Raw genomic sequence first — 15,377 nt, forward strand, 5'->3', positions numbered from 1 at the left:
TTTTTGGGACCGCGTACTATAACTCGATGGAAAAACGATGGCAACACCCGGATCCAGCAAAAATACGTCATATCTAGTGAATATCATTCATTAAATAAAACTGAATTGATGGTATAAAATGAAGCGTTGAGTAAACATAATTAATATTAATTGTTATCAATCTCAGAGCATAGAGCATTTATCGGATTAAAAACAGATGGTGAAAAAGCCCTCAATGTCGCAGCGCGTGATATTTTTTTATCCGCGTGTAAGACAAAACAAAGAATTGTTATTATTCGTAATTTATTTAGCACTTTCAAAATGGCAGCTGCAACTTTTTAGTTTGTGTGTTTATATCATTATAATATTAATGTCAATGATTTTGTCTCTGTCACTAGGAAGGATGCCTGAGTTCAAGTTGCCCGCACGTATTCATTTCACAATAATTAAATTGTATTTTGCAGAAACATATTTTTTGTTTCCCAGAATTTACACTTAACAATAATAGAAGATAAATAGTTTTCGACAAATGGTATGTAATTGCACGATGACCAAGTTGAGTGAACTAAATTTTAAATTAAGTCTTCTATTCTTAAGATCACGGTCTTCAAGTGTAGTTTTATACTCTCCTCAACTGATATAAATAGAGGATGCACCATTAAATACAGTGATTGAACACAAAAGTGGGTATTTTTCCCCCCAGAAAAGCTTATAAACATTTGTAATGATTGACTTTATTGCAATGTTCAGTCTCAAATAGACACAATATGTATTTATAAAGTTAATACTATCGACCTAGGGTAATTGATGGAATTTGAATTTAAATTATAATTGATTTGAGTTTTGTACTATTCAATTTGAGTCATTTTGTTGGTATAAAAACAAGAATTAACTTAATTCGTTGTCAGTGTGTATTTGCTACATATTGCCTGAAGATCCCGGAAGGCAAAACTCGGGTTGCAAAAAATGACTCCAATGGGATAATAAAAAAACTCAAATCAATTAGAATGTATTTATAAGACAAACATCTGGCGTTGGGTTACATATACACAGAGAGAAAAAAAGCAATGAAATTAAATTCAAATCAATACTTAGTGCATATATCGTTGGCTTATTTTTTAAATTCATTAAACCAAACTATAATAAGTAGATACTAAATATTATTCTATCTATAAAATATCGAAAGTTATGTATGATTTAATTGCATAATTTTAGATATTTTATAGGTAGACGGGTATTTTTTTACTATTATCTATTATGGCTTGGTTTTCGCCAGGTTTAATTGAATTAAAAACTAACCAACACCATCTGTAAATTGTAGTTTTATTTCAATGAAAATAAATATGTATCACTGACTAAGTTTAGTGTGCACCATTTAAGGCGGATCTTAACTGCCTACCTCCACCCTTCACTACTGCTACAAGGTATATTGAATTGATACAGAAAAATATATTGATGTTAGTAAATAAGTTGGTTCACGGTAATGTAAAGTAAATAATCAAAAGTATTAGATTTTTGTATAGATTAATCAAACGCTACTTAAACAACAATCCCTCATAACTACGATTCGGCTATTACGATCATTTAAGCCGTGATAATTTTATTTCTTTTTATTTGACACGAAATGCATTAATATACATTAAAACAGAATGACAGAGTATACACAAGCAAAAAGTTTGAGTGGCCAATTTACTTTTTTGGCAATTCACGCCATCACGCGGTCTCATAATGTAATACCGGAAGTCCGGAGGCATTTCAAACATGGAATAAAAAAAGCGCGACAACGCAAAAAACGCGGCAACTCGTGATCGCGAGAAATGGAAAAAAGAGTATCGTATGACGGCATATTTAAAAATTAAACTCATCATGGTAAGAAACGCTGTGCCGGCTGTGGTTTGAAAAGGAAAGTACGTTACGTCAGAGTTGTTTGTGGAGTTTATTACTTCTAGTGAAAAGAGAGAATATTTGCTGTATCAAATGTTATGAATTATTAAATATTTGATATTGCTTGTATAATTATCATATACACCAGTGACGAAGGGTGCAGGCTGTTGAGAAACAGTAGGATGTTGAGATCCGACATTAATAGTGCAAAGTAAGCTTTGTCTGTCAAACGTTTTTTATTTTCATTGGACTAAAACAACAGTGTGTAGATGTGTTTGTAAATTTTTATAAATTTAATTAAATCCTGCCTAATTCAAGCCATAGTAAGTAATAATAAAAAAATATTCGTTTATCCATAAAATATTCAAAATTATGCCATTAAACCATCCAGATGTTTTATATATAGGAGAATATTTTTTGTCGATTATAGTTTGTTAAAATTTAATTAATGTTCATAATAAATCTAATAAAATTAGAGACCGTATAGTATACGGTCGTCCCTTTCCGATAAGAAAGTTTGCAGCGAACTGTGCCACAGTGAAATGTTTTACGCACAATTTACATGTAACCCTAGAGAAGTGATCTTAAGGTACAAAGTATTAATATATCAATGTTACAAAAAAACATGAAAGATCTCGTTTGTGAGAAGTTGTAAAATTATATGTGTACAGTCTTTAACTAAGCTCAGTGAAGTTTGCGATCCTTAGCAGTGAAAAATAATGACCACAAAAAGGAATTATTATTTAGCCATTGCGAAATGTACCTATGGTCTGAAAATAAAATAAAATTGGCGTAACCATTTCGATGTTTTTACTTCCTTTGTACGTGTATGAAAGTGTTACACACGGATGTGTTTGAATTAGTTAACAACGGATATCATATATATCTAATAATAATAGTAACAAACGAATTATTCTTCCTAGTTATGATTGGAAATTAATTATTGCAATCAATTATAATTCATTGAAGCGTTTGTTCGCGCAATCATGAGGTATCTTGCTTATTAATTCGCTGCTGAAGACTTAATGAGATTTTAATTGCCCCCTTTAAAATGCACGTTAATTACATCGATCGGCCGCCTGGTCATTACGCACCGTGTGCGTCTTCCGCGTCCAAAGTATTAATAAATTAATTGTGTCGATTTATTTCTCTTGTATTGACTTACTTTGTTTGGGCTGATGGTCTGGACCAAGTCTTGGAGTAGCATATCTCCCCAAGCAGCCAGCAAAGTATTGACGTACATATGGTCCTGTGGGGGGACTCCTTGGCGGACTGCCCTCGCTACAGTTGAAGGACTGACGAGATGGTGAGATCCTGTTGCCTCGCGGGGTGCTGATACTCCTAAAAATAACAGATATATAAAACATTAATAACAAATAATATTCACATTGTCATATTTTCAAATAAAGATTATCAGTTAGTTGCAGTTATTCGCTGTGAAGAAGATGAGAGAGTGTATAAGTAAACATTGAACTTCCAATCGACTAAGGTGCTTTATTTAATTTGGATTTTAATAATTTATATTGATGTGAATATAAATAACTTGAAAATACCTCAGATATATATCCACTAAAAAAAATTATATTTGAAAAAAAATACGATGCTCGACGGGATTTGAACCCGTATCACTGGTATCGCGTCAATGTGATTTAAACAGTTAAACTACTAGCTTCCTACTTATTTGCGATAGTTTAAACTAATAGGTCCTACATGAAATGTTAAACCGTGTAACATACTAAATTTATGATTTCTGTTCATAGAAATATATTATACGGTTTCAGTCTATGAGTGGCCTCTAAGTAACGTTTTGTTAATTTAAAAAATTCAAGATTCTGGTAGTTGTGTACAGCACAAGGGTGATATTATATTACAAGAAATACTAAAATATATTAATAATACATAAAAGAGCACATATTTTGGAGTAGCTATCGTAAAGATGAGATTTTTAATAAGCTATAGGTAATATAAATACCAGTCGGTTTATATGTTAAAAATTAAAGATTTAAATAATTGCATTTTTACATTTAATATTCAGAATAAATTATAAAATAAATTGGTAAATTATTGAATTTAATTTTTCAATGAAAGCATTTTTCCGCGTCGCCTCTTGATATTTTTACAGACGATGAGTTTATCTAAATTACTGTTTTCCCTTCTGTCAAAAACTGCTGAGGTTTTTAGTGTCCATGGGTACATGCCTCGAACACCACACCTTTAAAGCATCAATCCGATGTTATTCTTTTTCTTTTATGGTTAAAATCTCAATAAAATAAAGAAAGGTAGATATTTTGTTCAAATCTATCAAAACACCTGTGCAATGCATATTATGATAAAATCAAATAAAAATTCTAAAATATTTAAATGACAAATAATAACCGACGAAATATATTAGAAGATTGAAAAAATGACATGACATATTTTTTTGTCATAAAGGTTGATTGTCAAAATAAAATCACATACGTATTAAGTAAGAATAAAATTATATATTATGAGATACGTATGTTAATATTAATATGTATTTATTTATTATTTTTTCATCCGGAAACTGAAACGATAATTTAAAAAAAATACATTGCATTCCTACAACTTTCATATAATTATATTTTTTATTATACTTACATGTTTTATTTGTAATGAGTATATGCATGAAGAACATAATTTTGTTGCCTTGTATAGTACAACCAATATAGTTTAGGGGTATGGTGCAACTAAAACTGCATATTATTATATTGTATGTACTGTAAAAATTGCAGCTGCAATGTTACGTTATCCTATCATACATTATTTTAAGGGTTTAATAAAATAGATAAACCATTTGAATATTAATCAGTTGTGAAACAAAATGTATTTATTAATTCTTCGATATTTGAGTTATATGTTGAATTTAGTATATAAGCTATATGTTAATAAAATTATTTTTAAAATGATCAATGATAACTAAGGGCTAAGACACACGGCGATGTAAGCTGCTTAAATTAAAATAGGTTTTAAGCATTAAAAAAAAACATTTTGTTTATTGAGTTATACGTTGACATTTAAGTTAATAACTCCACCAAAACATACTCGCCCCGCACTACACCCGGTCTTAATCGGGCGTACAATGGACCCTACGATTGGATGTGAAGTATCATTTTTTATGAGTGTAAATGTCTCAGGAGTACTTACCCAACACTGAGGTCACCATGTACTCAAATGTGTTTTGATTGAATTTACATGACTTTAAGTTAAGAGTACCCGTGGGAGAGATGAACACGTAGAGGTGATATTAAATAATTACAAGATAAAAAGAACTTTTTATATACAACATTTTAAAATTTTCTGTTGAACCATATAAACTTGACTTGATTAGCTTAAACGATCAAAAAAAAAATTGTACTTGACATGTCATATTGATTTCCATAGTAACGCACGTATATATTAATAATTAAGTTGCTAGGACCCGAGACCCCCTAGCAACCAATAATAGTGTCGAAATAACTTTTCATACAAAACAGAATTAACTGAAAATGAATTCAATTCTACTTAAAGATGGCTAAAAGTATTAAAAAAATGCGTTGGCATCGTGTTCTGATATATTATAAAAGTTTCAAATGTCTAACTAGTCGATAAGTTAGTTAAAAATCAATTGCAAGATTTGTAGCGGACAAATAAGAATACGAGCTAAGAAAAACGTTGTAAAAATGTAGTAGGTAATAAAAGCTAATACAAAACGACGCCGCAAATTCAATTTGTAAATGCAACAAAATTGGTCTTTATGGCGACTAGTTCGAACGGTTCGATGGGCCCAACAGCTTATTGAATCGACTTGAGGAGCTCTTACATGTTTCACTCATAGGTAATTAGTAATTACATGTTATAAATTCATTTTCAGAATGATTAATGATAACTAAGGGCTAAAACACACGTCTTCGAAGCTATCCTAACTGTATAAATTAAAATTTTAACCATATAATTTGTCAAGAAATGAAAATATAATTAATATTAAATTCTACAGGTTTTTAAAAAAGGTTTGTCGATAACTATTTCGGTTGTAACACCATTATAAGACATTATCGATAGTCTGGTGTTACAACCGAAATAGCTATCGACAAACCTTTTATAAAAACCTGTAGAATTTAATATTAATTATATTTTCATTTCTTGTAAAATGGAATTCTACCAAGTAAATGCTAACTCAATTAATACATATAATTTGTATTGCTTTCAATGTTTCAACTATCGCTGGTATTATTATAAATAATTAACGTTGTCAATAGCATAATTTCATGTGACTTTACGTGACCAAATTATCATTTAAAACCAGTTCATATTTGTTTAGAGATAACATTTTTTAAGTTGTGAAAAATCAAACCTGTAATGGTGAATTTAAATTTAAATATGAAATGAGATATTATTAAAATATTATAATTATGCATATTTCTCAACCGCTTGTCGTGCTGGTCAAACCTATATGAAGGTTACATCTAATTAATTAATAAATTATGCACAAATGGGAAGTGGCGCCAAACTTAAATAATTGACAAATAAAAGTCATGATAATATTGATTATTTATATGTATAAAATAATTTTGAAATCTGCTTAGATACTTACCTACATTCTAATTTATGTTGCGCAAATAGTTTAATATAAACAAATAAAGTTCAATAATATATCATTGATTAGACTCTTATATATTTCTCTTGTCCGCCCACTTCTTAAATGCATTTATACGGTAAATATTTAGAAAATCTTGGGAAAAAAAGGGAACCCACTACTATCAAAATTATTATAGTAGATCTCCTAAAAATTGGTTTAATAAACATTGTAAAATAAAGCGAGATGTAATAGTGACAATAGCTAGAAGCAGGACAGGGCATTACAGTCTCAACGAATCATTGTACAAAATTAAAGTAGTAGATAGCCCGCAGTGTCAGTATGGGCAACCCACTCAAGATCTTAACCACATTGTCTGGCAATGTGATGCCTATGACAGGAGATAGAGGTGTTAATGAATAAATTGGGAAAATGCAGGTTATACCTTCCTTTCACGATTAATTCGTCCTGGCAAATCAAATATTTCAGTTATGAAAATTGTACATGAATTTCTTCAAAAATGTAACGTAAATGTCTAGTTTGACGAACTAATATTGTGAATAGGGATTCCAATCCCGGGATCCCGGGATCCCGAGCTATTTTCGATACCTATGAATCCCGGGATTGATAAACATAATCCCGGGATTTCGGGATTGATTTTTTTATCAATTTTTATGGAAAATAAAATAAAAGCGAAAATATAACAGAAAAAATACTTTTAATAAAAAATAACTACATTAGAAATAAACTGAGTTTGAATGAAGTTTGATTTATACCCATGTGTAGGTTGCCGATTCATTTTATTTTTTTGACATAAATTATTAAAAATGAGAAAGATTGGAAAAAAACAATACTTCGTACTTTTAACAAAGTAATTCCATCATGATATCATACGTTTTACGGCAGTTTCATATTTGGCTGACTAATTAGATTTATGAAGCGGAAAGGCCATAAGTACGCCATGATTATTTGTTTTACTATTTTAAATCTCGCTAATCTATTCATTATGTCTTTACTATCAGAAACAGCAATCTCATATTAAATTCACATTATCATTTATATTACAATATTATTTACTCCATTAAACTTGTGTATTTCCAAGATTGAACGTATATAATATTAACAATAAATGTATTAATTAGTATAAATTATACTAGATTTATTTTTGACCGATTTTATCAATGTTATTTGTAAATATAAAAATTTTATATTAACAATGGAAAAAAATGCCAATCCCAGGACCAGTCCCGGGATCCCGGGATTGTCAAATTGTAATCCCGAAATCCCGGGATCAGAATTTTGGCTCGGGATTGGATTCCCTAATTGTGAACAAAAATTTAATTCTGTATTATTTAATGTAACTATTTATGTCTGTAGTTAAAAAAGTGTATGTATACTTTTGTAAAGCAGAATATCCTTCCATTCAGGGAAGAACTCAATTGCTTCCAAATAAAGAAAAAAAAAAAACAATATGGTCCCCATATTATAAAGTTCACATCTGAACTATTATTAATATATTATTGCTAACATAGAAACAAAATTGTAGCAAGCAATACTAATACACATGTGAATTTCCCACGGTGCCACTGTGGATTAATTCCAGTAGGTATATATAGGGATTGCAATACCGAATAAATATATTATCAATACCGGTATTTCAGTATTTCTTATTGAATATTGGTATTAATATCGATATTCGTCAAAACATATTATAGAAACAAATAAGTACCTATCAATAAATATATCTATCAAAATCTATTTAAAATACTATTTCATAACAACCTAAAGTACCTATCTACGTTGACCTTAATAAATGTGTATAGATTATAATATTTTAGAACTGCTAATTTTTATATATGTCGGGTATAGAAATATGTCTATTAATCTCGACAATTCTATAAGTATATTTGAGGGATTTTGTTTAAATGTTATTTAACTTTTTTTTTCGTTTCAGTCAATATATTGGCGTTTTGGCAGCATAAAAATTAATACACTAAATTTAATATACAATATAGTAAAATTAAATTCATTTTTGAACAATCATATACGTGTACCCATGTTTTCTTAATACAGAAAATACCGGTATTTTGGATTTTTGAAACCGGTATTTCGGCATCGATAAATAATTGAATACCGGTTTTGAAATCTCTAGGTATATCTATTAGTATAATGCTACAAATTTAAAAGACGATCCCTTGAGACTTGACCCTTGAAACACTGAAGGCTGAAATAAGCTATGGCATTAGAGAGGATGGAACGTCACATAAAAATTGCAAATTTTTTCAACAGGACCTGCACGATGGTCAATCAGAAAAGAATAGATAGGTAATTATGATAGTTGGTCGTAGTAAAAATATATTAAAAAATGGAACACATTACTCGATTATGGTAAATTCGTATAGGACAATGCCGCATTTCGTATCTTAGGAATCTACCGTATTGTTCGGTTGCATGTAAATTGTACGTATAACATTTCACCGTGTCACAGTTCACCGTGAGCTTTCTAATCGGAAAGAGATGGCCGTATACTATACGGTCTCCAAATTTATTAGATTCAATATGAACATTAATTCGATTTTTAGAGCTGATTTTGGGAAAATTCATGACTCCAAGAATGAAGATCTAACCTAAACTAACAAATAATCCAGTATATCGGCTATTTTAAAAATTTGTTTGCTGCTAGCTTCCTGTAAAGTGTAAACCGAAAAAAACCGTATTTTATTTAGACATGAATTTTATGTCAGTACTATACGACCCAAAGAGGTTGGACGGTCTTTACTATACGGCCATATATTTTCGATAAAACATTTCCCGATAAAGATAGTGTGATACGACGAATTACATACGTACAAGTTTCCAGATACGGTATTGTTCAGGGTAGCTAATATCACTTTTAAGACTTTATATTATATATTCTTTATGAAAGATTATTGGGACTTAAATTTATTGATCTATTTTATAAAATCATTTGACATCATATATTTATATTGTTTTGTAGTAGATTGATTATTATTCATAATGATGATATTATATAAGCTGCAATTATGTAATAAATTTAGTTTATACAATATAATAATTGCAAGATAAAAAGAGCTTTTTATGTACCACGTTTTTAAATTATCTGATGAATTATATAAACTTGACAATTCTATGTATTAATAATTTAGGACAAATAAGGCAATTGTCAACAAATCATTTTTTTTTGCTATTTTGTAACAAACACATTTTAATATAGAATACAGAAATGTCATTTTGATTTCCATAGTATCGCACGTATATATTAATAATTTAGTTGCTAGGACCACCTCCTTAGCAACCAATGATAGTGAATTGGATTACGGGTTTCTTCCGAAATAACTTTTCATACTTAACAGAATCAACTGAAAATGAATTCAATTCTACTTAAAGATGGCTAAAAGTATTTAAAGAATGCATTGGCATCGTGTTCTGATGATATATTCTAAAAGTTTCAAATGTCTAACTAGTCGGGAAGTTAGTTAAAAATCGGTACTGGATAAACAACCACCGGACAAACAAGAATACGGGCTAAGAAAAACGTGGTAAAAATTGGATAATAAATTAAATAATAATACATTGGAAAGAATAGAATCTATTTCTCAAGTTATAAAATAATCCCGTATTCAAATAAATTAGAATATTTAAATGAAAATATAAGAATCACGACAGACTACTTCGCACGCAGATTATTTTAATAGAATATAATACAACTTTCAATTGTTTAATTACTATTCAAAATCCTAACAAGATTAACAATGAAGTAATGACTCGAAGGTCATTTTCGAAAAAGATGTAAGTGGAAGCACTAAACAGCTGTTATTCAAAGAATCGCGCAAACTGTGTGAATTGTATTCTTGCGTAACTTTTCCTCTGTCATTCATCAATAGAAACAATTCTCACAGTAAAGTATAGTTATTGTGTGTGTCTAACGTTTTTTTTCTATTGTTTCGCTCTAAAAAAATCAGTGAAAAGACAATACAATTATGTGTGGAAATTGTTTAAGATTACAGGATCGTGCATAACTTATGATATTGAGTATTTAAATTGGGTAGCGTTTTGTAATAATCAGTTATATATACACCCGATTCTCTTTGTGCACGAGGGATACGTTCCAAAGACTGCCGTGCAAAACAAAACCGTGTAAAAAACGATAAGGTACCCATGCAAAAATGGTAGATAGGTTCCATTACTTAAAATCAACTCATAATACAAAATCCTTGAACTCAAAAATAAATCGAATTTATTTATTATTTATACATTAAAATATGTATACATAAAAATGCATAGTTTTCGATTTAAATTAAATCTAGCATAGAGAAATATATTCATTCAATCTCGTTATTTGACAATAAAAGTGCCCGTTTACTGCTGTTTTTCTCTGGCGAAAAATCACTCTCAACGCTGGAAATATTTAATGACGCTGACGCTGAAGCACGCGGCGCGTCTCTCGTATCGAACCCGAAATGGGTCACTAGTGTCGCCATGTATGTACGTATGTATATCTGGGTGGCATCGGATGACAACATAATATGTATGCACCAGTGGCGTGCGGTCCATTGCAACGCAATTTTTTGATAACTATGAATATACATTTTACGTAATTTTATTCTTTTTAGTTTTTTTTAAACCGTATTAAAGCAAAAAAATCAGTGTAAATAAAAGATAATTAAAAATAATCGGTACTTTTTTTAAGTCGTGTTATTTGGAAACCGTGCAAAAAGAGGATCGGGTGTACGAAATTAAGTAAAAATCTATAAAAGGCATATGACGTTATAAAACCTATTGGTAAACTAATTCTTTCCTAACCTAACATAACCAACCCACCGTGGTCCAGTGAATAAGGCTCTGGCTTTAAATAAGAAGGCTCCCGGATTCCCGGTGAGGTTACAATACACACATATATATATGATTTTCTTAAAGCCTGGGCGTTATATAATTGTTTCACTTCAATTATATTATTTGATTATACTACTGTTATTGGGCCGCAATGCCTGTTGTAATGTTAACAGATAATATAATAAGAACTGTGCGACGGTAAGGAGAACTATGCCTCAGTTTAAAGCACGGAGATTTATAAATTTTCTTTTTCTCCTGCAACAGGTGGAAGGTGATGAAAAATTAACCAAGAGATACGACCAGGTTACGTGGGATTCTTAGTGGTTAATTTAATTAAACCAACCACTGCCAAAGCCGAGTTAACTCGTCAAAGCATGTATTTCGCGTCATGCCATGAACGAGTTAACTCGTGCGTTCTTGTAAATATCATAACTTCTGAATTACCCGTTTGTGTATATTTTATAAACAATATTTATCATTTTAGTGTAAAAATATTCACGATAAACTCGAGAAATATATTGATTTGGTAAGTTTTTACAAATATTTATAATTATGCTCCTATTTCCTATTTTTAAGGGACTTATTTTATTTCAAAAATAACTGGCCTACAAGTGTCCACCCAGTAAACATTGGCCGGTAGTGATACGGTAAATTAAAAAATAACTTTCAAGTAATCAGCATATAAAAGTACCATAAGTGAGACATCAGGAGCAGTAATTATGCCATTATATTTATAACTTAAGAACAGTACTGCAGATGCAAAAATTATTTATTTATATAGTCACAAATTTATTAATCTATACGAGGGGTAGTCAACCTGGTTCCTACCGCCCACTACTGGGCGTTCCAGCTTTCATGGTGGGCGGTAGAATAGGTAGAAGGTTTTGCTCTAATGGCAGTTTTAAATATCATTAGTCAAAAGAAATATGAATTGTTATTGTTATTATGGTTTGTTTGCGGTGTAATTCTTCTCTTTCATTGATATCGTAAAATGTAATCATGAATTCACTACAGGTGTCAACTAATACATCTAAACAATGCATCACCGATGTGTACCTACTAAATAATATGTTATAATGGCAACTGTCCCACGAGGTCTCTTAAAGCGAAGCCGATGGGATTCGAACACGCTTCCACGCTGTGGCACATTAACACACAATGCACATTCGGCACGCATTCAATGTCAAATCGGCTATCGCATTGCAATAGTCTGTTCAATAAACGGATGACTAGTAAGTATAACAATACTGGCAATTTTTAACTTTATCATCATTGGTGATACGGAGACGAGACACGGAAGAAACAAGAACACACCATCAGAGTATTCAAAGATGAATACTTAATTTATTAAAAGAAAACTGTCCTAAAACTAATTGTATCAGTAACTATGTTTAGAGTATACGCTTCATAACTTTTCACTCCGGCTCTAGGATGAAAATGATGTAATATATTCCAAAAATATTTTGTTTACATATATGTATTTATGTATTACTACATATTATATTAATACAAGTGAATATCATTTGATCTAATTTTATGCGAGTAAATCAGGCAATAAGGAGTATCAGTGTAGTGAAGAGTGCAAAAAAAGTATAAAACGTATAATTCATAATTTTTAAACACCGCATAACAAAAGTTTACTGCGTCTAAAAACAAAAAAATTGGGCTGTTCACCATGCACTATTTTTTATTGTTGATGGTCATATCGATCTGAAATCTTCACTAATAGATTCCTCTGGGGTGGCTAAGCCGGAACACTATTAGTAGTATATTATATAAATATCTTCTTTAATTGGCTACAATTAAACTTTCTGCCAGCGGCGATTTTCTTTGAAGCAGATAACGCAATCGATTCGTTAGAGGGTTTAAAAAGGGGCCTTGAAACAGTTCAAATTAGTCATAAAATTATTAAATTATACCGAAATATTTTAAAAAGACGTGCTTTTATCACAAAGCATAGCAATAGGCATCATAAAATAAACACATCAAAATATAAAAAAGTATAGTTTAAATTTCATTATCCCAACAATTACCAAATCAGAATTATCTAGTTGTAGCATTGAGGTGACGAATTATGTAAATATGTACTTAAGTAAGGTGTATTAATTAAAAAAATAAATCTTTTGAAAGAAAGCTTTTCACGGTAGGAAACTTGAAAGTTCAAGTTAAAGACAGCTCTTTGAAACTGTGTTTTGATTTTGCTTAAGTTGAAGAATAATTATGGTATCACAATAATATTTTGAATGATTCATATTGTTGGTGAGAATATTAAATACGTCTTGCATGTCAATTGCAACAACAACAACACAACAACATTGCAACGCTCCAACATGTCTATACATAAACATCGTATAATTATTCTACATTGTCGATTATGTCATATCTATTTCAAGCAAAACCGTAGCATCCATTTCGATCGGAACTTTTATGAAACAAATTGCATTTCTTTTATTGCAATACGCATACTTTAGTTGCAATTAAATCGATTGCGAATTCGATTTGCGAGAAACAATAAAATTGATGAACTTTTTTGCCAAACAGTGTTGCCAAATTTGGGCCAATTTGTTTATTAAGAAAATTAGAAATAAAAAAATATTGTAACACCTGCCAGCACATGCAATTATTTCATTTTTAATAAATTATTGGGATTCATAATCTAATGTGGAATTGACTATCTATTACGAGTAATACGACCGATGGTTAGCATTACACTACATATACGTTCTTTTCATCGTGTCCGGAAACTTATATGTATGCAGTTCGCCGTATCACACTTCACCTTGAAATGTTGTATCGGAAATATATGGACGTATATTAAAGACCGTCCAACCTCTCTGGGTCGTATAGTACTGACATAAAATTCATGTCTAAATAAAACATGGTACTTATCGGTTTACACTTTACAGGAGGCCAGCAGCAGAAAATTTTTGAAAATAGCCGATATACTGGATTATTTGTTAGGTTTTCATTCTTGAATTCATGGATTTTGTTAAAATCAGCTATAATAAAATTGAATTAATGTTCATATTGAATCCAATAAAATTGGAGACCATATAGTATACGGTCATCCCTTTCTGATAAGAAAACTCACGGCGAACTGTGCCACGGTGATGTTTTACGTACAATTTATATGTAACTTCTTTTCATTTGTTGTAATTTTAAGGCTATACCTACATAAGTTGAGGCATGGTCTAAAAAGATCGTGTCTAGGCGATGCGCGGATTGCGGATTGCGGGTCGCGGGTGCAAATGACGCATGCCGATCGAAATATAATTTGTCATATAAATCCAACATGCGTCCATTTAATATTTTGTTTATTGTTCTATTAATAACAGTAATAATAATTATTCATTGACCTTTTTTCTTTTTAAAGTAAATGGGTAACGTTTTTAGTGATCTTTGCACGATTTAAGAATTAATACCCCCGTCGCCATCACAAAACAAATTTACGTATTCACACCTCGACGTTCGCTCTCAGACTGCCAGCGAGTCCAAAATTTCGTCGCGCCTATAGTTGAAAATTATTTGCCGTTTCACTGAATTATCGCCTTAATGCTAAAAAAATATACAAAAAGATTTTCTTTCAGATGTAGTCCTCTATGATCTTCTTAAAATCAATAAAGCAAGTTTCAGTTAAAAAAAAGCTGCCTGCTTATTTGTTTAAAAATTAGCGGTACTTGTTTACTATCCATATAAGACAGGCTTTGAGTTCATTGATCGATATATTGGTATTAGATGTTATGTAACCAATGAGGTGTCGACCAATTGTTCTAAAACTGTTTATAACTCAATAAGATTTTGCAGCGTTAAGGTAAATCAAAACTGAAAGTGGGTTCTGTGACATTTTTGTGAAAATTAAAAATATTTTTTCTATATCTTAACTATTTTATTATTAAGTAGGTATATTATATCCTTCAATGAATTCTAGACAAACGTTGAATGGTCATTTAGTACGATTTACTTATAAAAGATACAGCCTTACATGTTGTATAACATTACAATATAAGTGGACAATTTAGCAGAACATAACAAAGACGCGAAGGTTAATTTGGAACAGGGGACTCAGAAATAATGGGAACTGAAATAC

The 15,377-nt window shown here is 30.6% G+C and overlaps 1 protein-coding gene across 1 annotated transcript in view; it reads right to left on the bottom strand.

The window, feature by feature from the left end:
* The window catches only part of LOC147069998 (uncharacterized), a 162,421-nt gene that overhangs the window by 54,665 nt on the left and 92,379 nt on the right, over positions 1-15,377 (bottom strand). The window contains exon 4 of the mRNA XM_085949343.1: positions 3,029-3,204. Within this exon, the coding sequence (XP_085805469.1) occupies positions 3,029-3,204 (176 nt within the window). The remainder of the gene's footprint in view (positions 1-3,028; positions 3,205-15,377) is intronic.

The sequence above is a fragment of the Rhyacophila brunnea genome, unplaced genomic scaffold (assembly GCF_057557595.1).
Source record: "Rhyacophila brunnea isolate RB1 unplaced genomic scaffold, BYU_Rbru_1.0 scaffold_22, whole genome shotgun sequence".
NCBI lineage: Eukaryota > Metazoa > Arthropoda > Insecta > Trichoptera > Rhyacophilidae > Rhyacophila > Rhyacophila brunnea.